This window comes from Microcebus murinus, chromosome 6 (genome assembly GCF_040939455.1).
Source record: "Microcebus murinus isolate Inina chromosome 6, M.murinus_Inina_mat1.0, whole genome shotgun sequence".
Lineage (NCBI taxonomy): Eukaryota > Metazoa > Chordata > Mammalia > Primates > Cheirogaleidae > Microcebus > Microcebus murinus.
This window is the reverse complement of record NC_134109.1, coordinates 28,021,837-28,047,817: the sequence shown is the minus strand read 5'-3', so window position 1 is coordinate 28,047,817 and position 25,981 is coordinate 28,021,837. Positions and strand designations below refer to the sequence as shown.

Sequence of the window (25,981 nt, the reverse complement as noted above, 5' to 3'; positions counted from 1 at the left end):
CTCAAAGAGGTTTTTTTCTTTAATTTTCTATGATGAATATCTATTAACTTTTGTAATCAGAAAAGAAAAAGATTTCAAAATGAAGGAATGCCATGAGTGAGTGGGAAATATTATCTTCCACGGGTATTAGTACTGAGGAATAATTTCTGATATACCATTTAAGTTTTTCATATTAATTCAAATTTTTCTTTGTTTTTTTAAAGGAAGCTTTCACTGTCTACAAACTGCATTGAAAAAATTGCCAACCTGAATGGCTTAAGTAAGTGATCCACAGTAACCGCTGGTTCTTGGATTTTTCTGTTTATTGGAATAAAGATTCCAGAGACACTATGTAATTCAAGAAGTTGGCACCTGTTTTTTAAGGGTTTTTATGTTTTTTAGAGACAGGGTCTTTCTCTGTCATCGAGGCTGGAGTGCAGTGTTGCAATTACAGCTCACTGTAACCTTGAACTCATGGGCTCAAGTGATCCTCCTGCCCCAGCCTCCTGAGTAGCTAGGACTACAGGCATGCACCACCAAGCTCAGCTAATTTTTCTTATTTTTTGTAGAGACGAGGTCTCACTATGTTGCCTAGGCTGATCTTAAACTCCTGGCTTCAAGAGATCCTCCCACCTCAGCCTCCCAAAGTGTTGGGATTACAAGCATGAGCCACTACACCCAATTAGCATATCAGATTTTTTATCATATATTTCTTTGTTCAGATTTGTCTTGTGTGTATTTTGAATTTGTTATATTTAAAATTTAATTCTTCACTATCTCTGTTTTTCCTGTGCTCCTTATCCTTGTTAATGACATTGCCACCTGTGCAGTTGCGAAGGCCTCTGACTCTCTGTATTAAGTTTCCTATGGCTGCTGTAACTTGGTGAATTAAAACAACAGATGTTTATTCTCTTACAGTTTTGGAGACCAGAAGTCTAAAGTCAGTTTACTGGGCCAAAGTCAAGGCATATTGTCACTTTCTCTGGAGACTTGAAGGGAGAATCTTTTCCTTGCTTCTTCCAGCTTCTGGTGGCTGCTGCATTCCTTGGCTTGTGACTGCATCACTCCAGTCTCTGCTACTGTGGTCACATTACCTTCTGTTTTGTCTGTGTCAAGTCTCTGTCTGCCTTTCTCTTAAAAGGATACATGTGATTACATTTAAGGCATACCTAGATAGTGAGGATAAACTCCCCGTCTCAAGATCCTTAACTAAGTCACATCTGTAAGTTATTTTTACTACATAAGGTAACATTCACAGGTTCCAGGGATTATAATGTATGTATCTTTTGGGGAACCATTATTTAGCTTACCATATTCTCTCCTCAAGCCCTACATCCAAGTTTATCACTAAATCGTGTTTACTCTTTGAAGGAGCTCTCAAATAATTTGTTGCTTTTCTGTTTCCAGGAACTACATGTTTCATCATCTACCCCTTAGATCATGTTTATCAAACATTTTCAACTACTCTCCACAGTAAGAAATACATTGGAGCTCATTATACATTCATATGAATACATATAGCAAATAAACACATACACATATAAACTGGAATAAAGTTTGCAAAACAATATTTACCCTTACAGCATAGATTCCAGTGTATATTTTTAACATTTGATTTATTTTTTTAATCACAACACACTAAGTTAATTTCACAACTTGTTAATGGATCATGATCCATAGGTTGAAAAACACTGCCTTACAACTTTTGTGTTAGCCTCCTAACTGATCTCCTTTTCTCCTGTCTGTCTGCTTTTTAGTTGATCTTCATCACTGATAACCAGAATTTTCTTTCTAAAAATATTATTTTAATATCATTCCCCTAGATCAGTGACCTTTTAATGGAGCCTCTTTGCCAAGTAAAGACCAAATGTCTTGATGTTGTATTCAAAGTCATCTACAAGCACCCTATTTATGCCCAGACATACCATTCTTTTATTATGATTTTGTTCATTTGCATTGAGAACATTCCCTTCCTCTAACAAGAAAATCCTACCAGGAATGAAGATTAGGATCATCACCACTTCCCTAAAGGCGTCTCTAATCTCCATTGTCATAATTAATTACTCCTTTGGGAATATTTATAACAGTCTACCTTGGATTATAATAATAATTACCTATCTCAAGTTATGTGTTACTTGAAGTTATGTGAAGATTAAGTGAGTACTTAGAATTTTGCCTGGTGCTTATGAAATGTTCAATAAATATTAACCATTATTACAATTAGTTGAGATTATGTTCTGCACTTTAGATAGCAAATTCCTTGAGGAATAGCATCACATGTTATTAATCTTTGTATCTTTTATTCCAGTCCACCCATCCCTAGTACCTTACTCAAAGTTGGCATTTGGTATTTATGCAGTGCTAGAGAGGAAGTGTTAACTATTGGACCTGGGCATAAGGTGACACAATTTATTCTAGTTTTTTACTGACTCATTAAATAATTTATGATATTTCATTTTATTCTGTGCCTCAGTTTCTTTGTAATTGAACTAATTTGCATGTATGTGACTATATTGGTAACATCATGACAGATTACATGCTTTTCTTTTTATAAAAAACATGACTATGCTAATAGTGAAAATAGATGACCTCGTACATAGGGCTGGCAGTGGGTTTTGTCTCACATTCTAACTTTGATCAGTTAATTTTTAGTGAGGAAAATTGTATGAAGAAGAGTTCTAAAAACTTATTGGAAAAGTTGATCAATTATTCATATTTGCTATAGACTTGTAATGAGAATGAGAGAGTATAGGCATTGGCTATTCTTCTTTTTTTTTTTTTTGAGACACAGTCTCACTTTGTTGCCCAGGCTAGAGTGAGTGTCATGGCGTCAGCCTAGCTCACAGCAACCTCAAACTCCTGGGCTCAAGCAATCCTCCTGCCTCAGCTTCCCGAGTAGCTGGGAATACTGGCATGCACCACCATGCCCAGCTGATTTTTTCTCTATATATTAGTTGGCCAGTTGATTTCTTTCTATTTATAGTTAGAGGCGGGGTCTCGCTCTTGCTCAGGCTGGTTTTGAACTCCTGACCTCAAGCAATCCGTTGGTCTGGGCCTCCTAGAGTGCTAGGATTACAGGCGTGAGCCACCACGCCCGGCCAGCATTGGCTATTCTTAACTTACCTCATTTTAATTCTGCTTGTAACAAATAGTACAGCTGCAGTCTGTGGCTAGGGAATACATTTTATCTGTGACTATGAAGCAAAAAGAAGCTAACTGATCCATATGAGGATTGAATTTGTGACTCTAGCTTGCCTCCTATGCCTCTCCTTTCATGAATACTGTAGTCTTACCTATTATGCTATGATGAAAGGATCTGAAATAAATAGGTATTCCTATTTAGCAGATGGTTTATCAGGCAGAATTACTCTAATGGCAGTTTATATTTATTGTACTAAAACTGTGACTGGAAAACTGTGTGATATGCCTATGTCAAACCATGTCTAAAAAGCTGCATAATATGAATATTAATAATTAGAAATTAAATTTTTTACTATTTATCTTCAGTGAAAAATTATACTTCACTCTTTCTGCTTACAAATAAACAGTTTATTTTCATCAGGACCTTGTATGAAGAAAACAACAGTGCTTTCCTTCTAGTGGTGCCCTACTTACATAGCATATAAAACATAGAAAATATGGAATTGTTTGAGTGTGTTTTCCTGCTTAAAAAAAGAAAAAAAAAAGAAAATATGGAATTGTGTTGTGTTAGAACACTTAATCTATAACTTTGATATCATAATTTATTTCCCTATACAGCAAAAAGATCTTTTTAGCCATTCATTATTCATGTGCATTTTCAAAAAAGGAGTTTTATGTATCAAGTTAGATATTATCTTTGAATGAGTTGCATATATTTGTTATCTCTGATTTCTCAGGTTATTTCTCAGCCTTCATTTTAGTTGATCAGTCAGCACATTTTGACATGGATGATTTCTCTTCCCTCTATGAAGCACTTTTAATATTTGGCTTTAGGATACTCTCTCCTCCTGGTTTCCTCTATCTTTCTGGCCACTTTTTCCCAGTTTCATATCCCTGACTTTTAAATATTAGAGTGCCCCAGGACTCAGTTCTTGCATCTCTTCTCTTTGCTGCATTCACTTACTACCTAGATTATCTCATCCAGAGTCATGGCTTTATCATCTATATGCTGATGGCTCCCAACTTTAAATGTCTAGCCCAGATGTCTCCTCTGAACTACAGATTCATACATTTAGTTCCCTGGTATTTCCACTGGTTGTCTAATAGATAACTCATACTTTACATGTCCAAAACTGAGTCCTGATATCTTCCCCTAGCACCAGTTAAACCAACTCCTTATGTGTTTCTTTATCTCAGGTAGCAACAAGTTCAATTTTCCAGTTGCTCAGACCAAACCCCTTGGTCATTTCTTGACTCTGCTCTTTCACATCCTCTATAAGGCCTATTATTTCTCTAATTTCATGTCCTATTACTCTTCCTTCATTCTCTCACTTAGCCTCTTGTGTTTTATGAACTCTTCTTATGTGGTCCTGCCTTAAAGCCTTTGTATTTGAACTTCTCTCTGCCTGTAAGTGTTTTTCCTCCAGATGTCTGCATGGCTAACTCCCTCACTTCCTTTGGGTCTTTATTTAGAAGTCATCTTCTATCTAAAAAGTCAACTACTCCCAACCCCCTGACATTTTATTCTTTTTACCTGCTTATTTCTTTTCTCCTTCACATGTGTCATTATCTAATATACTTATTTACTTTCTTTTATTATCTGCCAAATATTAGCTCCATGATAGCAGCAATTTTTATCTGTACTATTTACTGTAATGTTACAAGTGCTTAGTGCTATTCCTGGCATATAGTAAGTGCTCAATAAGTATGTGTTGAGTCAATAAATTTTTGAATAAGCTTCTTATTCTACATGAAATAGGAAAAAGGAAAATGGTAATTTTTCCATACCAATAAGCTTTCAAGAATAACTAATTATGTGATTTTTTTTTTGGCCAGCCCCACTGTGGCCTCAGGCCTATAATCCCAGCACTTTGGGTGGCCTAGGCAGGAGGATCGCTTGAGGCCAGGAGTTCGAGGCCACCCTTGGCAACATAGAGAGACTCTGTCTCTTCTAAATAAATAAATAGCCTGGTGTGGTGGCACATGCCTGTAGTCCTCGCTACTTGGGAGGCTAAAGCAGGACAATCACTCAAGCCTAGAGGTTTGAGGTTACACGGTTTTCTTAAAGATTTAATTTTCATAAATTTATAGTTATATGGGATATGTTAGTTTGCTAGGGTTGCTATAACAAAGACCCACAGACAGGGGTGCTTAAACAACAGAAATTTATTTTCTCACAGTTTTGAAGGCTGAAAGTCCAAGATCCAGGTGTCAGCAGGGTTGACTTCTTCTAAAGTCTCTCCTTGGCTTGTAGATGTCTGTATTGTCCCTCTGTCTTTCCTTCTGTGTCTGTCTGTGTCCTAATTGCCTCTTGTTGTAAGGATACCAGTCATATTGGATTAGGGCCCACCCATATGATTTATCTAATTACCTCTTTCAAGGCCCCATCTCCAAATTCAGTAACATTCTTGGATACTGAGGGTTAGGACTTCAAGATATGAATTGGGGACAGGGCAAAATTCACCCCATAACGTATTTCTCATAAGAGAATTTAAAGTAATCTATTAAATTAATTAAAACCAAAGTTATATATGCCTGATGCACATACACACACACACCATTTATTGTGTACTTACCGTGGATTAGGCATTTTACTGAATGGTTTAGATAACTATTTAATCTTTATATTCTTATAAGATAGAAATTATATTTTCCCATTTTACCCTTGGCAAAACTGAGATTCAAAGAGGTTTGGTTGCTTCCCTAGAGTGTTGGGATTAGAACTCAGTTAATTGGATTTATGTTTTTACGATTGAATTGTGGATGTTATAGAATAGCGCCATCCAACAGAAATCTGCACTGTCTCAGCACAGTTGCTGCTAGTCACATATAGCTATCAAGCACTCGAAATGTGGTTCATGTGCCAGACAGTCAGCAGTCATAGTCCGCACGATAGTTTGTGCTGTGCATTGATGATGAATCCATTTTGCTCTTGTGTGATGAGGAAAGCTTTAAAGCACTGAAAGCTTGTTTTACTTTACAGGCAGCTTTACTTGTAATGTAAATAAGAATAGGTAACATATATGTTTTCATTACATTATTTTTAAATGTTCACAATTTTATTTTGATAAATGAAAAATTAGAAAAGTCAATTCAAAATTATAGTTTTATTCATATCATAAAGAAATAAGGCAAATTTTTTAATATTATGATAAATTATATTCTTTGGTATGATAAATTTTGATGCATGGGGCTACACATAGGCCAACATTACATTGTTTACAATAGTATCTAGTACTACGCCTTTTATTATTTTTTGAGCATACAATACATCTTCTTAATGGATTTTTCCTTTTTGTTTTATCACTATTGTAAGGTGCTGGAAAATGTCTTTCTCTAAAATGCATGAGATTTTCTGATTCAGTACAAGGGTTGTATTGCCTTGATTCAGAGTACTGTTGTAGAAGTTTTATTATTAACGCTAAAGTCGAAGCTCGGCTATGTGCTTTCGTATCACGGCTGTTGGCTAAAGTCAGCTGTGTGCATTCATCTGTGGCTATCGACTATAAGTCAACGCTCATACTGAAGTGGTTAAGAGACAAGGTCTCATTCCCTTGTCCAGGCTGGAATGCAGTAGCAGGTTTATAGCTCACTGTGACCTTGAACTCCTGGTCTCCGCCTTAGTCTCCTGTGGAGCTGGGACTATAGGCTTGTACTACCATGCCCAGCTAAATTTTTTTTTTGTAGAGACAATATTTCTCTGTGTTGCCTCAGTAGGTCTCAAACTCCTGGTCTCAAGCAATCCTCAAGCCTTGGCCTCCCAAAGTGCTGGGATTATAGGAATGAGCCATCACACCTTGCCTGTTGTATTTAATTTTAATTAATTTAAATTAAATAGTCACATGTGGCTAGTGACTACCATATAAGGGAGTTATAGAAGCTTAAATTGTGAAAACTAAATGTATAAATAATGCAAAGCAATCACAGTAGTTTCTTAGAACAGAATTAATCTGTCCTTCTTAATTTGGAAAAATAATATATGCACATGGTTTTATTCAAATGGTCCAAAAGAAGTTATTAATACAAAGAAAAATAAGTCTTCTGACCATAGACTCCCAAATCGTTCCCAAAGGCAACCTTTTCTGCTTTTGTTTTTCTCCTCCAGAAATAGCCTATAGATATACAAATAGAAACATCTTTTTAAAAAATACAAACAGGCATTTTATGTTTTTAACCAAATCACAGTCTAATTATTTAAAAGATTGAAAGCAAAAGACTTTTTAAATACTAAATTTATTTTATTTCATTTCTGATCCCTTGTAGAGTAACGTGGACTATACATAAATATATGTTTCTATTTTCTAGTCTGAGTTCTCATAAGAGATTTGAAATATGTATGCTCCCAAACTTAAAATCTTCTTTACTCTTATTTTATCCCTGTAATATTTTTACTAGCCAGCAATTTAAGGTCATGAATTCCAGATAGCTAACCATTTTTTAACTTAATATTGGCATAATGTGAAATTATAGTTGTAGTATTTACCTTAGATGATAGGTCAATGTTATTTCTTACTTAATTACCCATTTTTTTAACATAGCTTTTCTTACTCATTATATCACGATATTATAGAAAATTTATTAAAGCTTCTAGATTTACAATGATTTTGTAATATGATTCTCATAAACAAAAAAATGTTTGTTTTTTTTCCATACAGAAAACTTGAGGATACTGTCTTTAGGAAGAAACAACATAAAGAACTTAAATGGACTGGTAGGTTGTTATTTATTACTTAAGAAAAGCACACACTTTTTTTCTTAGTATAAAAATAATCAGGCCAGGCGGTGGCTCACGCCTGTAATCCTAGCTCTCTGGGAGGCCGAGGCGGGCGGATTGCTCGAGGTCAGGAGTTCAAAACCAGCCTGAGCAAGAGCGAAACCCGTCTCTACTATAAATAGAAAGAAATTAATTGGCCAACTAATATATATACAAAAAATTAGCTGGGCATGGTGGCGAATGCTTGTAGTCCCAGCTACTTGGAAGGCTGAGGCAGGAGGATTGCTTGAGCCAGGAGTTTGAGGTTGCTGTGAGCTAGGCTGACGCCACGGCACTCACTCTAGCCTGGGCAACAAAGCGAGACTCTCTCTCTCAAAAAAAAAAATAATAATAATGCTTGTCTATTGCAGAAACTTTACAAAGTAGAAAAGCAACTATTAAAAGTGCCTGTAAACCACTGACAATTTAAACACTGCTAACATTTTTATTTGTATCTTTTTTGCCTTTTTTCCATTCTTCAATGGGTATGTAGATAATTAAATCATACCATACATATTGTTTTGCATCTCCTTTTTCAGTTAATATGTAAGAATCAGTTTTAAATGTCATTCATTCAACATATTATTTATTTATTTATTTATTTATTTATTTATTTTTGAGACAGAGTCTCACTCTGTTGCCTGGGCTAGAGTGCCGTGGTGTTAGCCTAGCTCACAGCAACCTCAATTTTCTGGGCTCAGGCGATCCTCCTGCCTAAGCCTCCTGAGTAGCTGGGACTACAGGCACGTGCCACTGCGCCCAGCTAATTTTTTTTATTTTTAGTTGTTTGGCTAATTTCTTTCTATTTATAGTAGAGATGGGGTCTAGCTCTTGCTCAGGCTGGTCTCTAACTCCTGAGCTCAAGCAATCCTCCCGCCTCGGCCTCCCAAAGTGCTAGGATTACAGGCATGAGCCACTAATCGGCTGAGCCACTAATAGGCTCAGCCTCAACATATTTCTTGAATGCCTACTTTAAGCCAGGCACTATTCTGGGCACTAGAGTTACAGAAGAATATTTTTAAGAAGTCCTTGCTGTCATAGAGCTTACATTATAGTGGAGGGAGTGATACTAAAAATAATTGTATAATACATCAGGTGGTGATGAATGCAAGGAAGATAAATGAAGCATAGTAAGAGAATATAGAGTGATTGGAACTCTTCTCTGTAGAAATGAGGATGTAGGCTACAGGGGTCAAGTGCTCCAGGCTCAGGGGACAGTAAGTGAAAATGTCCTGAACCAGGAGCTGCTTAGTGTCCTTGAATAAGAACAAGAGGAGTTCAGTGAAGGAGGGAGTGTGGTCCTCAGTGTTGGAGAAGGAGCCAGGAACCAGGCCATATACAGCCTATAGGCCATAATAAGATTTTAGATTTTATTCCAAGTGGTTTGCAAAGCCATTGGAGATTTTTTATTAGAGGATGTGACTTCAGTTTTTAAAAATGTATTAAATCTGCATGTATTGACATAGAAGGATATTCTTGATATATTGTTGAATGAAAAATCTAAATTACAGAAAAAATAATACCTTGTGTACTATCAGTACAAATAATTTAACATATATACACACACACAGCTATCTATTTATTTGTATGTGCACAAAAAAATTTTTAAAGTACACAAAACAAACAAAATTTTTATTACCTTATAGAGCTGGGGGTAGGTAGAGAGAGGAAAGACTTTCACAGTATATGTCATATATTTATAAATTGCTTTATTTGTTTTTTACAATGAATATGTATTACTTTTAGAATTAAAATTTTAACTCTGCACCATCTTAATGAACTTTAGGAGATGAAAAATAAAGAATAAAAAAAATAAATAAATAAAAATTTTTAACTCAAGTAATAGTTATATAATTAGTAATAAAATATATTGAGTCACTCAAATATTTATAGAGTGCATCCTTTACATATCAGGTGCTATTATAGATGCCGATTAGCAAAACTGGCACGGTCAGTAGGGTGAAAGAGCCAGAGAGAGAGAGAGAACAAATAAGAATTTCAGACAGTAATGAGTAAGAGGAAAAAATGGTGAGAGTTATTGCCTAGAGGGCTGCTGTAGATACAGGATGGTTGGGTCACCTTTTAGGAGGTGATATCTGAGCTGAGATGTAAAGCTTAAAATGGAGCCAGCTTAGTGGAAATCCATGGTAATAGAGTTTTTAAGACAGTGGGAACAGCAAGTGCAAAGGTTCTCAGGTAGGAATGTATTTGGCACGGTCAAGGAAGAGAAAGGTCAGTGGCCAGAGATGACCAGTTATAAGGTAAAGAAACTGAGACTCAGAAAGTGCTCAAGAATAGTGAAAAGGCATTCTTAAACACTGTTGCTGAGACAGGCAGTTTGTCAACAACTGTCACAATCTTCAAAGTATATTTACTTTGTCCCAACTATTCTATATCTAGGAATTTTTCATACTCGCATAGGTGGACAAAGATTGTGGAGCAAGTATGTTCATTGGAACATAGTTTGTACAAAAGATTTTAACAATGTAAGTGTCTATCAGTAGTGGACTAGCTAAATAAATAAATAATATGCATCGAGGGAAAATGGTCAGGTAGAATTGACCTGTATGTGCTGAAATGGAATAATTTGCAAGAGATATTAAGTGGGGAAAAAAGCAAAGTGGATATTTATATGTACAAATTCTGGTGATAGCTGTTACTTCTGGGGAAAGGAGCTAGGGGTATGGAGTGAGAAAGAGACTTTTCTTTTTGTACTTGTTTGACTGGTTGACTTTTTAAAATCTCGTTTATGTTATCCTTTCCATTTTAAAATTGTTTCTCCCAAAAAAATACAAACAAAAAATATTTGTACACCAATGTTCATAGCTGTATTATTCACAATAGTTAAGAGGTAGAAGCAACCCAAGTGTCCATTGACAGATAATTGGATACACAACAAAAAAAAGATAAGAAGTTAATCGAGGAGGGGAGAAGGGCAGGAGGAAGGGCAATAGTCAAACCTAGATACTGATTACTGGTTCCACTTGGCTTTTTACTTTATTCATGGTCATCACGTGGAGTTTTAAAAATGGAGTTTTGGGGGTTTTTTTGTGGTTTTTTTTGGCTTTGTCGCCCAGGCTGGAGTGTAGTGGTGCCATCATAGCTCACTGTAACCTTGAACTCCTAGGCTTAAGCGATCTTCCCACCTTAGCCTTCCAAGTAGCTGGGACTACAGGTACTCACCACCACACCTGCCTTTTTTTTTTTGTAGAGACGAGGTCTGACTGTGTTGCTCAGGTTGGTCTCAAACTCCTGCCACTCAAGTCATTCTCCCTCCTTGGCCTCCCAAAGTGCTAGGATTATAGGTGTGAGCCAAGGCACCTGACTGAGTTTTAAAAATTTTTAGTAGTCAATTTTTTTTTTGAGACAAGAGTCTCACTTTGTTGCCTGGGCTAGAGTGCTATGGCTTCAGCCTAGCTCACAGCAACCTCAAACTCCTGGGCTCAAGCGATCCTCCTGCCTCAGCCTCCTGAGTGGCTGTGACTATAGGCAAGCACCACAATGCCCGGCTAATTTTTTCTATATATTTTTAGCTGTCCAATTAATTTATTTCTATTTTTTTTAATAGAGACGAGGTCTCGCTCTTGCTCAGGCTGATCTCGAACTCCTGAGCTCAAATAATCCACCTGCCTTGGTCTCCCAGAGTGCTAGGATTACAGACATGAGCCACCATGCCTGGCCAGTAGTCAAATCTTTATGACTACTGTGTTTTGTATTTTACACAAAAGGTCCTAACTCTACTTATAGATGTAAAAAATCTTATATTTTCTTTTTTAATATAAATTTTTTTAAAGTTTAAAATTTTTAATTTTAATTTATCTAGAGTTTATTTTTACATGTGTCATGAGGAAAGTGTGAAACCTTATTTTTTTTCTCTAAATACTTAGCCATTTATTGAAAAGTCTCCTTTTCTCACTGTTTGGAAATGCCACCTGCTATACTCCTGTGTACACATGGGTAGGTTCCTGGATAGTCAATTTCTTTCTGTTTGTTGCTCTTTCTGTATATTCCAGCTTCAATATCATGCTGCTTTAATTTTCTTTAGCTTTAGGATATATTTTAATATCTGTTAGGATAAGTCCTCTCTCCTTTTTCAGAATGTTTACAGCTTTTCTTGGGTATTTAGTTTTCAGAGAAACTTGAGAATCATTTTATCAAGTTCATGAAAATAAATTCCCATTGGAAGCCTTAGTAGATTGCATTTAAATTTATAGATTGCTTTGGAGAGAATTTATATCTTTATAATAATGAATCTTCCCTTACAGAAAGATGTATTCAGATTTTTTTATAACCTTCAGTAGAAATTTTATAGTTTTAATTCCTACAAGGCTGTGTGCATTTCTTATACAAAGATGTATTGCTGGGTAATTTTTTTTAAACTGACACCTAATAATTGTACATATTTATGGGGTACAACGTGATATTTTGGTATATATACACTATACACTTGTGTGATGATCAAATCAAGATAATTTGCATATCTAGCACCTCAAACATTTATTATTTATTTTGGTAAGAATATTAAAAATCTTCTCTTCTAGCTGTTTTGAAATATCATCATACGTTGCTTAACCAAAGGGATACATTCTAAGAAATGACATTAGGTGATTTTGTTGTTGTACAAACAGCACAGAGCAGGGGTGGGGGAGCCTTTTCATGTTGGAAGGCAGAATTAATTTAGCTGTAATCCAATAATGATGAATTCAAGAAACTTCAATTAGATAAACTTAAAAATATATATTATTTTGTAAAGATCTAACTACTGTGTACTTAATAATTTCAAAAAGTAAAAACTATTTGTTAATTTTAAAGTTGATTAACCTTTTAATGCTTTTGTTGTGTCTACTTTTTGTTGGAAAGCATTTGAATATTTTGTTGCAGCATGGAGGTCCACAGTTTCAGTTGATCCTCTAAATGGGCATCTGTCATTTGTGACCATAAGGGTGTCTTGATTTGGGTTAGGTAGGAGAATGTAGATTTGCATCAGTAAGTGGTTAAAAAGCAAGAAAACATTTTTTGAGCATATTGCTGAAAGTATGGGTATTCTACTACATTTTTCCATATTTCAATTGGATCTTTCTTAGCATCAAAGAATGACTTTAAAATGATATTTAAAGGCCTTAATGTGGCCTTCTAGGTCCTTAAGTTATGGAGCATCTAATTAATCCTGCCTTTTTTTGTTTTATTTTTTGAAAGAAAAAGATCATTGTGTTTTTCTTATGTTATGAAACAAAGAAAAGTCTTTGTGCAACTATTGATTATATTTAGCATTTAAGAGGCAGTATCATATAAACCTTAATACTATTTTGGAAAGATTAAAACTGAATATTATACATCAGAAAAGTAAGATAAAAGGATGGATGTGGGCTAGATGGACAGACCGATACATAACAAGACAGTATAGCAAAATATTAATGGAAGTCTCTGGATAGTAGATATATATGGATGTTTAATATAAAATTCTTTTAACCTTTTTATGTTTGAAAATTTTCAAAATAAATTTTGGGGAAAACCGTAAACTAAATAGACCTAGCTCTATTATTTAATACCAGTGTATTCATTTAAAAAGCCCTTAATCTTACTACGCGTTGAAGAGAAAAATAAAGAAAAAAAAATAAAAAGAATAAAAAGCCCTTAATCTCTCTATAATAGAAATAAAATAATCTTCCCTGTCAACTTTAAATGTTGTAAGAACCAAGTAATATAATCTATAGGAATATAATTTAAAAATTGTACATTTAATAAAAGCGATAAAATAGTGCAATTATTCCCCCTCCAGGTGACTTCGGTAGCTGTTCTTAGTAAAATATTACCATGTTTCCCCAAAAATAAGATAGGATCTTATATTTATTTTTCCTCAAGAAGACACCCTATGGCTTATTTTCAGGGGATGTGTTATTTTCCCCTCAAAGCCTCAGCTTACAGCATGCACAGGATGGCTGGAACCTGACAGGGGGAGCCCACCTTGTTGGTGGGGCTGCCTGAACCTTTCCAGTCACCTCTGGGATAGTAGCTGTCACAATAGGGCAGATGAGAAGGGCTGCTCATCTTCTTCATGGGTTGTGCAGGTATGCTGCGTAGCCACGCTCATCACTAGGTCTTATTTTTAGGGTAGGGCTTAAATTGCGCAAATGCTTAGAAATCCTGCTAGGGCTTATTTTATGGATAGGCCTTATTTTCGGGGAAACACGGTATGTTTTGTGAGTTTTTGCTAAGTGGAGCAGTCAGAGAATGAAGAGTTTGTATCAATATGAAGAGAGGAAGAGAATGTTCTGCTTGGCTCTCTTAATGAGAAATAAAACCCTCCCACACAGCTATCAGCTCTCCTACAGGTAGACAGGAGGGTCTTAGTTTTCTTTGAAAGCTATTGTTTATATGTTTATAAACAAAGAGATAAAAAGGAAAAGATTAAAAATGAGCATGTAAATCAAATGTCTTTCTTTTTCAGGAAGCAGTAGGGGACACGTTAGAAGAACTGTGGATCTCCTACAATTTTATTGAGAAATTGAAAGGGATTCATGTAATGAGGAAATTGAAGATTCTCTACATGTCTAATAATCTAGTCAAAGAATGGGGTAAGCTGAGAATGGCTCTTTGCTAACCTTCTACCTCCTGTTCATAGAAAATAGCCGAATAGGGGAAAAAGATGTAAATGGGAACCTATATTTCTAAGCACAGAGAGAAAATGGAAACATTTATTTCTAAGCTCTGAAAGAAATAGCTATAAGAGTTCCTGAATTTTAAATGCTTAAAATTTATATTTAAATATCTACTTAGAATGAATATAATTGGATAGATCCTAGTCTTATTAATCACGAAAAAAATTTAAGTTATTATACAAAGGCTGAAGGAATCTGTTTAAATTTAATAATTCATGGGTAATGACATTTGGTATCTATATTGCTTTGCTTTTTTATTGTATGTTATTCATTCATTTATATGCCATGAATTATGCTAGACTTTTGAGATATAGTTGAATAGGGTACTATCCCTGCCCTCAAGGAGTTCACAGCTTGGTTGGGAAAATTAGTTTATAGCTAATAATTATAAAACTATGTGATAAATTCTGTAATAGAGATTTTAATGAGTTGCTTTAAGAATTCAAAGATGGAGGCATAGGTAGAGAAAAAGGCAGTTTGGCTGCCGCAGCACGGCATAGATAAGACCTGTCACTGGAGATTGATTTGTTCTTTTTATTTCTGAGACAGAGTCTCACTTGGTTGCCCAGGCTAGAGTATGCAGTGGCCCGAACATAGCTCACTGCAGAGCCTCCAACTCCTGGGCTCAAGGGATCCTCCTGCCTCAGCCCCCTGAGTAGCTGGGACTACAGAGGCATGCTACCATGCCCACCTAATTTTTTTTATTTTTTTGTAGAAATGGGGTATTGCTATGTTGCCCAGGTTAGTCTCAAACTCCTGGCCTGAAGCAATCCTCCCACCTCAGCTTCCCAAAGTGCTGGGATTACATGCATGAGCCACCATGGCAGGCCAATTTGTTCTTTTTGACTCTAAACCTCATCTCCTCTTCTTATCCCATCCTTAGGCTAGCATTAAAGGTAGAAGTAGTATGTCTTCTTTTTTCCTCCATTCCCATAATGTCTTCTGATAATAACTTCATATGATATAACTTTCCTAACTTCCTTCAAAATCTTAAATAACTAATTGTCCTGACTAGTCACAAACTGAGGGTTAGTCATGTTGGAATTTAATCCCAAAAATAGTAACAGTAAAACTTTCTGTTTTATTTTATTTTTAAATTTATTTTTATTTTTTTGTTTTTTTTGTTTGTTTTGAGATAGAGTCTCGCTTTGTTGCCCAGGCTAGACTGAGTGCCGTGGCGTCAGCCTAGCTCACGGCAACCTCAAACTCCTGGGCTCAAGCAATCCTCTTGCCTCAGCCTCCCAAATAGCTGGGACTACAGGCATACGCCACCATGCCCGGCTGATTGTTTCTCTATATATTAATTGGCCAATTAATTTCTTTCTATTTATAGTAGAGATGGGATCTTGCTCTTGCTCAGGCTGGTTTCGAACTCCTGACCTTAAGCAATCGCCTGCCTCGGCCTCCCAGGGTGTTAGGATTACAGTCAGAGCCGCTGCGCCCGGCCAAAACTTGCTGTTTTAATATGGAAAATATTCTTTGTACTTGTAGCTGAATTTGTGAAGCTGGCAGAACTGCCATGCCTGGAAGACCTGGTGTTTGTAGGCAATCCCTTGGAAGAGAAACATTCTGCTGAGAACAACTGGATTGAAGAGGCAACCAAGAGAGTGCCCAAACTGAAAAAGCTGGATGGTGAGTGACTCTGAGCTGGCTTGGAAATGTTATTTATGTATAAAAGTTAAATGTGTGGCATGGAATCATGAAAAGGAGAAAAACTTACGAAAATAGTAGGTTATTTCTAATCTTCAAGGCCATTTCTGTCCATATAAAATTTAATGATCCAGGTTTGGGCCAGGGTAGGATGAAAAACTCCTAGGACATTTAGACTGTTACAAGACCATCCTTAGACCAAAAGCTTATAAGAAAGCTCGGCCTTATAAATATATGTGGTGCCAGTCACAGGGGTGTATGCCTATAGTCTCAGCTACTTGGGATACTGAGGTGTGAGGATCACTTGGGCCCAGGAGTTTGGGTCCAGCCTAGACAACATGGTGAGACCCCATCTCTTAAAAAAAAATGTATATATATTTATGTATATGTGGGGATTGCTTGCCATCCAGCATGTTGGCATGTCTACTGAAGCACTGCCCAATGTGTAACAGCAATAATTTCCAAACCTGTTCTTTCATTCATTAATCTAATCAATAAATACTTATTAAGGAACTATTTATTATAGTTGCTTGGCATTCCACTGAGGATAAAAAGTGATTATTGAAATAGTGTCTGTCACTGAGAAAATTATAATCTTATTGAGGGGATAAATATAACAAATAACTACACAATGCCCTTTTAGTTAAAGATTGTATATTCTTAAAGTTCAGTGTAGTGGTGCCGCCTATAATCCCAACTACTCAGAAGGCTGAGGCAGGAGGATGCCTTGAGCCCAGGAGTTGGATACCAGCCTGGGCAACATAGTGACACCCTGTCTCAAAAAACCCCAAAAAAACAACAAAAAATTGTATATTCTTTCTTGACATAAATTTCCTGCTGATAGGTTGAATTAAAGCTGGAGTTACTCAAGTTTGGTACTGAGCCTCTTTCTTTTCTCACTCTGCCCTCTATCACAAAGAGGCCAGAGATGCAAACAGTAAGAGAAGGATCATGAGTTCCTGATAACACAAAGTTCAATAACTATCTACTATCTACTTGGAGTTTTATGTTAAAGAAAAACAAACTGCTAGCTCATTTAAGCTAGTTAAAAAGAAAGAAAGCTGGGACCAGGCACGGTGGTTCATCCCTGTAATCCTAGCACTCTGGGAGGCCGAGGTAGGAGGATTGTTTGAGCTCAGGAGTTTGAGACCAGCCTGAACAAGAACAAGACCCCATCTCTACTAAAAAAATAGAAAGAAATTAGCTGGACAACTAAAATGAAATATAACAAAAATTAGCCAGGCATGGTGGTGCATGCCTGTAGTCCCAGCTACTCAGGAGGCTGAGGCAGGAGGATCACTTGAGCCCAGGAGTTTGAGGTTGCTGTGAGCTAGGCTGATGCCATGGCACTCTAGCCCGGGCAACAGAGTGAGACTCTGTCTCAAAAGAAAGAAAGAAAGAGAGAGAGAGAGAGAGAGAAAGCTAAGCTTTTTCTCAAGTCATAAAGGTATTATTTTGCAGAATAATTAGAAATAAATGATAAGTAGTTACTTTTTTACAGTTGGATCAAAACTGTGGTGTTCTCTCTCATTTTCTCTCCTCCCACTCCCAATTATAGTTTCCCAATATCTAAAACTGGTGTCAGTGTCAGTAGATATCCCTGACTAGGTGAAGTCCCAGCTCTACCACTTAATAGCATTTGTGACATTATGCTAATTAATTAATCTCACCAAATCTTGTTTGTCTGTAATCTAAAAACTAGAGATGATAATAGTACCATTAATAATCATTTTAGAGCATATATCTTAGTGTTATGATTAAATGAAATAATCTATGTGAAACTTTGAATGCATTGAGATAATTTATGTTAAACATTGTGCTTAGCACAATGTAAGTATTCAGAAATATATTATTATTTTCATTATTATAATCATTTAGAAAATTTTAATATCAATCCCAAAACTCATATGTATAAGAAATATTTCAATATAAATCAGTGTCATTTTGACTTTAAACCCCACTTCCCCAATTCAATTTAGCTAGGTTGTTAAGAAATTTAGTCTATCATTCTTAAGGTTTCCCCTGGGATTATGCCACTATTCTTGGGCAACTCGTGATGAGAGTTCTTCCGGTCATTGGCCAACTGCCCCGAAAGGTTACCACTGAGATTGTCCCCAGTCCTAAGGCCCATTTAGGCCTGATCCTGCCTGCTCCCTGCCTGCTCCCTGCCGCATCTATGCTATGCTTGGATTATGGAAGTGCTTTTTGAGAATGAGATTCTTGGTGGCTATAGGAGTATCTCCCTAGATAAAACAGTCATTCCTCTCTGAGTTTTATCTTCTCCCAGTGTTGCTATCAGGAAGCAGGGCCAAGATTCTTACTGTTCTAGAACTCCCAGACCTCCCCAGGGAAATATCTTTCCAGTCTAGGAAGAATCATCATCCCCCTCCTCCACATCATTCTGTCTCCTCACAAACTACATCTTCTCAGTGGTCTTCTTAGGTTTTCAAAGACAAAAGCCAGCCAATCTTACAGTCTATTTCTGCTTTCCATACTGCCCCTGAAGCAATGATGTGCAGAGATGACTAGCCTGGAGTCAGATTGTGGCTTCAAATGCTAGAACTCAGAAACAGGTGGCTCTTGGCCCAGTGAGGGCCTATAGATGTGTTTTGTTTTCCCTGCAGTGATTTTTTTTCTTTTTTTCAATTTATCCCCAATGTTTAACAATTGGAGGAGTTCACATAAAAATTCAAATTTTAACTATACTGGGATTATGTATTTTATTGTGAAAAATGAAAAATATTTCTTTGTACTTAGAAATTTTTTGGGCCAAATGTGGTACCTCATACCTGTAATGCCAGCACTTTGGGAGGCCAAGGCAGGAGGATCACTTGAGGCTAGGAAGGAGTTCAAGACCAGCCTGAATGACATAGCAAGACCCCATCTCTACAAAAAAAAAAAAAAAGTTTAAGGTGTATAGAGGGCTTACTTTAATTTTCTGCCTGGCATTTGTAGGCATTTTCATTTGTAACTCTGCATTTGGGAAGCTGAATATTCATAAGTATTTATATATTAATCCATTTGAGAATTTTCCTGAGAGGCTTTTTAGAGAATTTGAGATTAAAGATATTATTTTATAAAATTATTTTTATTATGGCACACTTCACAGTATCTCAGAGCTGCTCAGGTTAACAGGAAAATATTTTCATCTAACTTTTAACAATCTGTTGAGAATGACCAGTAATAATTTTCTTTTTCATTTTAGGTACTCCAGTAATTAAAGAGGATGAGGAAGAAGACAACTAACTCCACATTTTCCACTTTGTGTTAACTTATTTAAATGTCATAAGAACAATAGATAAGTTTTATATAATTGTCTATTTTAAAGATTCTGTGTGGGGCAAAAGGTTCTTAAAACAAATCTCTCATTCCCATCTTTTCTTTTCTTAATCTACTTAGCATTTTTCTCCCTAAAACTGGTAATACCAACTTTATACATTCTAGTACTCTTTTTAGAAACTATGAATTTTCTATTTTTGTCTTCAGTCCCAGTTATATAGTGTTGCCACCTTCACTTTTAACAACAAAGGAACAAATGTTCTTTATTCAATTTGTTTAGCTTTTTTAGATTAGGCAGTTTAAAAGATATACTTTTGAATGTGTAGAACATCTCTCCTGAAGGTCCATCTCCTTACAACTCAGAAGCACAAGTATAGCATGCCTTTGGTTGAGAAGGCAGCATGGTAATGGGAAGAGTTCCTTTTAGAAATACAGCAGTCCTCAAACCAAGACTCCAAAGTCCAGTTGGAAAAGCTATGGTGAAAATGGAAAAATTAATATCTTGGAGGCCTTCTAGCTCATATTATATTTACTTATTTGTTTTTCCAAAAATATTCACATATTTAGTGCCAGCTGGAATTTAGGTTGTGTTTACATGCATGGCCACTGAGTCGTTGTGTACAATCAGTCATTCTGTGATCCAAGTCAATGGTTAAAATGACTCCTGTGATCATTCCCTTGACCAATAATGTGGCCATATGATTTATGTGGACCTGGCTTTAAGCATACTTTTTGGCTTATAGTTCCTTATATGTTAAAAGCAGTTGTTATATTTGAATTCCTAGCCTAAATGTTGATCATTGATATATATCAAAATTTACCCTAATGATTTGATTTGGTCTGGTGACCCTCATTGCTGGAAAAAGTGATTGTTATTGTTATAAGGGTATAGACTTAAGGATTGAATTTGGTACTTTTCAATAAATGAATCTTAGTATTTCAAAATATATTTTTTGAGAAGTTCTAAGTTAAACAGCTCTTAAAATGTATTATGTAAGTGATTATGGAGGGAAGAGAGAAGAGATATTTCATTATGGGATCCCAGGCAAAAGGCAATGTTTGAGGATTGCCTCCTACATGAAGCATTGGAGGTGATTTAACCTCAAATTTGCAAAACAGTAGTTAGATGCAGAGAGTAGAATTTATCATGGAGAATGCAAGGCATTGTAGTCAGTAACCAGATGAAGTCCATAGGAAGCCATGGCTGAATCACTAATAATTGCAGAAAATAAGTCAGGGGCCCTCTGCCAATTGTGCCTAAAGTCCCTCAGCCAGAGACTATTGATTCTGGGTTTTCCACCTACTTGTGTGATTTTACTTGCATAAAATGACAGTGAAAGACGGGATAATCATTTTTATAAAAGTAGTCCTGGGTTTTAGGAGTTTTCAGCTATCAATTAAGTAGAAATGACTTGATTTTTCTGAGTCACTCTGATCAAAAGGGACCACTGCTTTGACAATCAACTCTAAATACAGATAAGAGGCAAATTTAATCTAATACTTTTTTAGCTTCCTTTTCTCTTCCTTTCAATCTGATAGGAAGAAACCTTTACTTTGGTGTATACATTCAAAGCCTTTGGGCATTTCTTTTCCATAGTCAAGGAATCTTCATTCTCCATGGTAATGTTTAAGGCTCATAACCTAAGAGGGAAGATGATCATCCTTACTTATATTGTGTACTTCATCCAGTAGGCGAGCTTGAAGTGATATTGTTATGTATGGGTATGTTTTCTAAAAGGTACCTGGAAGTGAGTATAATAAGTAATGGATGACTTCATATTGAATTTATTTGTAAAATGGCTTACAGCTTTGGTGTTTGTTTTTCTGTATTCTATAATATAGAAACGAATTTTCACTTTTTCTCCTTGTTTCTTAAATTCTTTTAATTACTAGTAGATCTCAGAGAAATTTAAGATACTTTTCTGTGTCCATTTTACACAAAATTCATATTCAGTACCATTCAACAAATATTTGAATGACTTCCATGCATCTCTTTCATGGAACTAAAGCCAGAATCCATACATTAGAAAATGGAAGGTAGGGTGTTTGAAAAAGGGGAGATATCCTCTGAAATCTTGCCTTGAACTATCCTTTATTGCCATAAATTGAGTTGATATTAAATGCCTTTGTTTATGACTGTTGGATTAGATATTTGACCTACTTGGAATGGATTCTCTGGTTTAAAGAATTAAGCCATTTTAGTGGATCATTTAAATTTCTTCTATTCTTGTAAATGATGGTAGAGGTCAGGAATCAGTCTAGTATTTTAATTTTTCACAGCAAATTTGATTCTAGTCTACCAAGGAATTTAACTTTTCTGTGTTTCCTAACTCTAAGCTTATGGCTGTATTATCTAGCCAGGCCTATGAAAAGTTTTTGTGTTCTCTGTTAATAGGAACTTGTTCCTTTAACTCAGAGGTTCCAGCCTTGGTACCATTAACATTTCTGGCTGGATAATTCACTATTGTGAGGGGCTATCCTGTGTACTATAGGATATTTCGCAGCATGCCTGGCTTCTACCCACTAAATTTCAGTAGAACTTCCTCCCCATTTATGACAACAAAAGATATCTCCAGACATTGCCATCTGTCCCCTGGGGCAGGAGGATGGGAACAAATAATCCTCCCCTGGTTAAGAACCAGTGCTTTTTACACGAACATTCCTTTTGTCCAGAGTCCATTTGTTTTCACTCTGTAGCCATGTGCCACTTGAGTTGTTGTATGACAGAAGGTGATGTATTTAATAATCATGGATGCAACGGAATGGCCACTGGTGTTTCCCGTTTTTTGTAATGCTCATTTTCACAATTTTCAAATAATGTTAGAAACTCAGGGCTGAAAGGTTCAACTTACCTTTTTTCAGCAGGGTCTCAACTTTTATTTCTTAACATTCTTGCTTATTTTAGGATAGTAATTATTAACCTACCTCTCTGTTACTATCAACAGAATCCAACTTTATGACAGATTTTATTTTGTCTCTAAAATTTAATATTTTGAGTGTACTTTAGAAAATAGATCATCATTCTTTGTTATTCATTGTCTATAATGCACAGATTTTGCAGACTGTGGAAGTGATTAAATACAGAAAAATATTGTATAAAATATGATAATCATATAGGAAAGTTAGCTGGTGTCAACATGAATTTGGGGTGTGATAGAAGAATGTCTGCTCATAGTAACTGGTCAATAATTTGGTATGGTTACTGTATCCATTCTACATATAGAGGTGATACAAGGCACTTAAATATGGCTCCTGTGTGGAAAGAAATTTCAACTTGAATAAGTTCTTCTGACACCCTTTACTAGTGGTCTAAAGCAGAATAAGGAGGAATGAGGAATGAATTCTCAGAATTGGTGATGTATAAATAGAGTTGGCATCTTGTACCTGATTTTTTCTTAGGGCTAAATGGAAAAGAGTAAGGCTCACAAAGGTTGGAGTTAATCATTGACTTAAAAGCATTTGGGGGAATTGTCAAAGCATTCATCATGATTAGCTAGTGTCTCTGACTACAGTCAGACCATCAGTTCACTAAGACCTTATACATTGTAAGTGTTGGTAAAGGGAGAAGAATGCTAAAACACGTTATACTTTACCAGAAGTTCATTCCTTTGGCACACATTTTCTTTATTTGGGCTGTTTAATGTGTTTGTAAATAACGAAATATAAAAACAAGGTTCAGTTTAGCAGAGTTGGTGCTTCTTCTGACATAGCAAACTTGGCTGTATTCCTTTATTTTGCTCTAGCATGTATCATTTCTTTTTGTAAAACCATAAAATAGGTGAAATTTTTAAAATGAAGTGTTATATTTAAAAATAACTGAACTTTTAGAAATACCATATCTAGATCTCTATTCCTGCCTTTTTATAAATTAGTGATTGTAAAGGAAGAAAAACTAAAAGGAAAAACTAGAGTAAATCTTACCTTTCTCTGACCTAAGATAAATAGGTAAAACTTTTCACTCAATATTTAGGCAAGTCATAACTGGATTCTAGTTAATTTCCCATATTGGGCAGGTTCAAGGGGAACCAGCAAACCAAATGATAATCTAGCAAATTTAAAGGGGTTAGGGGAGAGTAAACTATTTTTTAGTAAATTTGCACTTTAATATTATGAACTGGATGTTGGTGGAAAGTACTTCCAAAGGGCAAATGGGTAAATACCTAGCCTGCACATGGATGTTAGGGAATCAGACCTCACCCTTACTCATTCTAAGCCCACATTAGCAGTTGCTGTCTGTTGGCATAATCAGAGTCAGGATTTTCCTTTTTCCCTACTAGGGTCATCTTCTATGTCTGCTAAATCCAAGATCATCCCTCTGGGGGATGTATCAAGTAGTTCATCCTACTCAGAAACTTTGTGAGTTATCTTTCCCACATCTAGATTTTAAAATTAAGTGTCAGCTAAATTAGGTTGTGGCTAACATTTTATAGACGGGAAGCTCTTTGCTTCTTTGATCAGTAGGGTACCTGCCTCTGAGGTGCTATTGCCTAGAGGGATCATCCCATGAAAAGACGGGAGTTGGAAGCTGAAGAGAATACACAGATAGTCAGATACTTCTCCCAAGTCGGCAGTTACGATCACGAGCATCATTCAGAATCCTTGGCTTTTATTAATAAAACCAACTCCATTATGAAGAACATTTTAACATCTATTAATACTTTGGTAATAATCTTTTATATACAGGAATTTTGTAGCATGACTTTATGACTAATCTTATTGTGTGTTAAATTATTTAGAAATGTTGAGTTTCTGAATGTTATTTTGTGAGATTTGTTTTAAAATGGTAATAAATTGTGTTCTTTATAAAAAAAGATTTGTATTTTTTGGTGATATGATTATTAGTCTTAGCTAATATAGAGCAACTATGTAAACTTCCAATGATATTCAATTCCAAAGAAAGTCAGCCTTTGAGTAATATACTTCAGGCAGCTTGTGTATATCACATGCACAAGAGAGAGAGAGAGAGAGAGAAAGACTAATTTCTTTTTGCTAAGTTTTTTTTTAGTAGTTTACTACCAATGATAATCTCTCCCAGGTTTGTAAATCTTCCTCAAAGTTCTCTGGGCACGATTTTAAATTATTAGGCTCCTGGAAAGAGCGCTTACAGGGATGGCAAGTCACACGGCAAGTCACACTGCACTTGACCATTCCTACCTAGTCCTTGCCTTACTTCCGTAAGTGTACAAAGTAAAGGTTAGCCGATAGGCCCTTGAATTGAGAAACAGGAACAACCCAGCAATAGCAGTAATATTACACATTTTGCCAGCACATATTCTGAGCTTTCAGAATGTAATTTTCAAAATGTAATTTTGGTCACAGAATAGGACTGTAGTACAGTTTCTACTTCTTATTCCCTAGTTGATTATGAAGGATACTTTTCTTGCTGCTGTCCTCCCTAAAAAAGCAGATAAATTTTAACTTGAACCTATAAAGAAGCCTTAATTCAGATCATAAATAGCTTTTTTCTTCATTGTTTCCTATAACAAAGGATGGACATCTAGGATCATGGCATTGTTTTATGTCATATATATGTATTACATTAAATTTATATACAATTATATATAATTACATGTAAAAGTCTGAATCCTAAGTGATGACTTTCCTCCTAGGAGGCAATCAACTCTGCAGCTATAAAAAGAAGGTACATCTATCTCTATGTACAGACTATAGAAGGATGGCCATAACATATTAGAAAAAAAAAAACCTTAAAGTGTGTGTGTATATATGTTTGTGGAATGGGAATGTGTACATATGGTGGCTGGTTTGGTGTTTGGTGGTAGTGGGAGTGTGTGTGTTTATGTGGGAAGAAATTCGGTGGGAGACTGGCATAGTATGGTGTATATGTGTAATGGGAGGATGAAGTGTATGGAGTATGGAGGGAGAGGTGAGAGTGACTGTGTAGATATGAGTGTGAGAGGTGGGGTATCTGTGTACCTGACACTGGTGGGAATGGAGGGGAAAGCTGTGAATCTGGTGGGTAGCGGATAGGGACATAGCATTTGTTTGTGAGTGAAAGTGAAGACAGGCATATGTTGTGGAGGAGGGGGGCAAGTACTTGGAGATGTATGTTTGAGGAGAGGGAGGTACAGACATGGGAAGTGAAGACATGAGTTTACAGAAAAACATACCAGTATTAGCCTTTATAAATTCTGTATATGACTATATATGAGTCAGCTATAATTTAAAAACCTTACTAGGGAAAAGCCCACTGAGCACTTAACGTTCATGTAATCACTTACGGATTTACTAAGGCTCTCAAAAGATGGATATCTTTAGTCACTGAATCTCTGCAGCAAAATAAACATATTTTAAAGCCACATTTCCCTTTATATATTTTCTTGCTATAAAATGGCCACTGTAAAACATTCATTTTACACTGGTGTAATGATGAGTTATGATCTTTCAGTGAAACAAAAAATTTTAGCTGAAAAGTGACTTAAAAAGGAACAAAAAGCATTGCCAGATAACCTCCTGAACCCCATTTCAGGATTTTCTAAAATTTTGTAGTAAGTTAACATTG

The 25,981-nt window shown here is 35.9% G+C and overlaps 1 protein-coding gene across 1 annotated transcript in view; it reads left to right on the top strand.

The window, feature by feature from the left end:
- Positions 1 to 20,410, top strand: part of DNAL1 (dynein axonemal light chain 1) — a 30,946-nt gene extending 10,536 nt beyond the window's left edge. Inside the window, exons 4-8 of the mRNA XM_012741554.2 lie at positions 204 to 259; positions 7,776 to 7,831; positions 14,322 to 14,448; positions 16,024 to 16,164; positions 19,388 to 20,410. Coding sequence (XP_012597008.1) covers positions 204 to 259; positions 7,776 to 7,831; positions 14,322 to 14,448; positions 16,024 to 16,164; positions 19,388 to 19,428 — 421 coding nt within the window. The 3' untranslated portion in view covers positions 19,429 to 20,410. The remainder of the gene's footprint in view (positions 1 to 203; positions 260 to 7,775; positions 7,832 to 14,321; positions 14,449 to 16,023; positions 16,165 to 19,387) is intronic.
- The last annotated feature ends 5,571 nt before the right edge of the window (positions 20,411 to 25,981 follow it).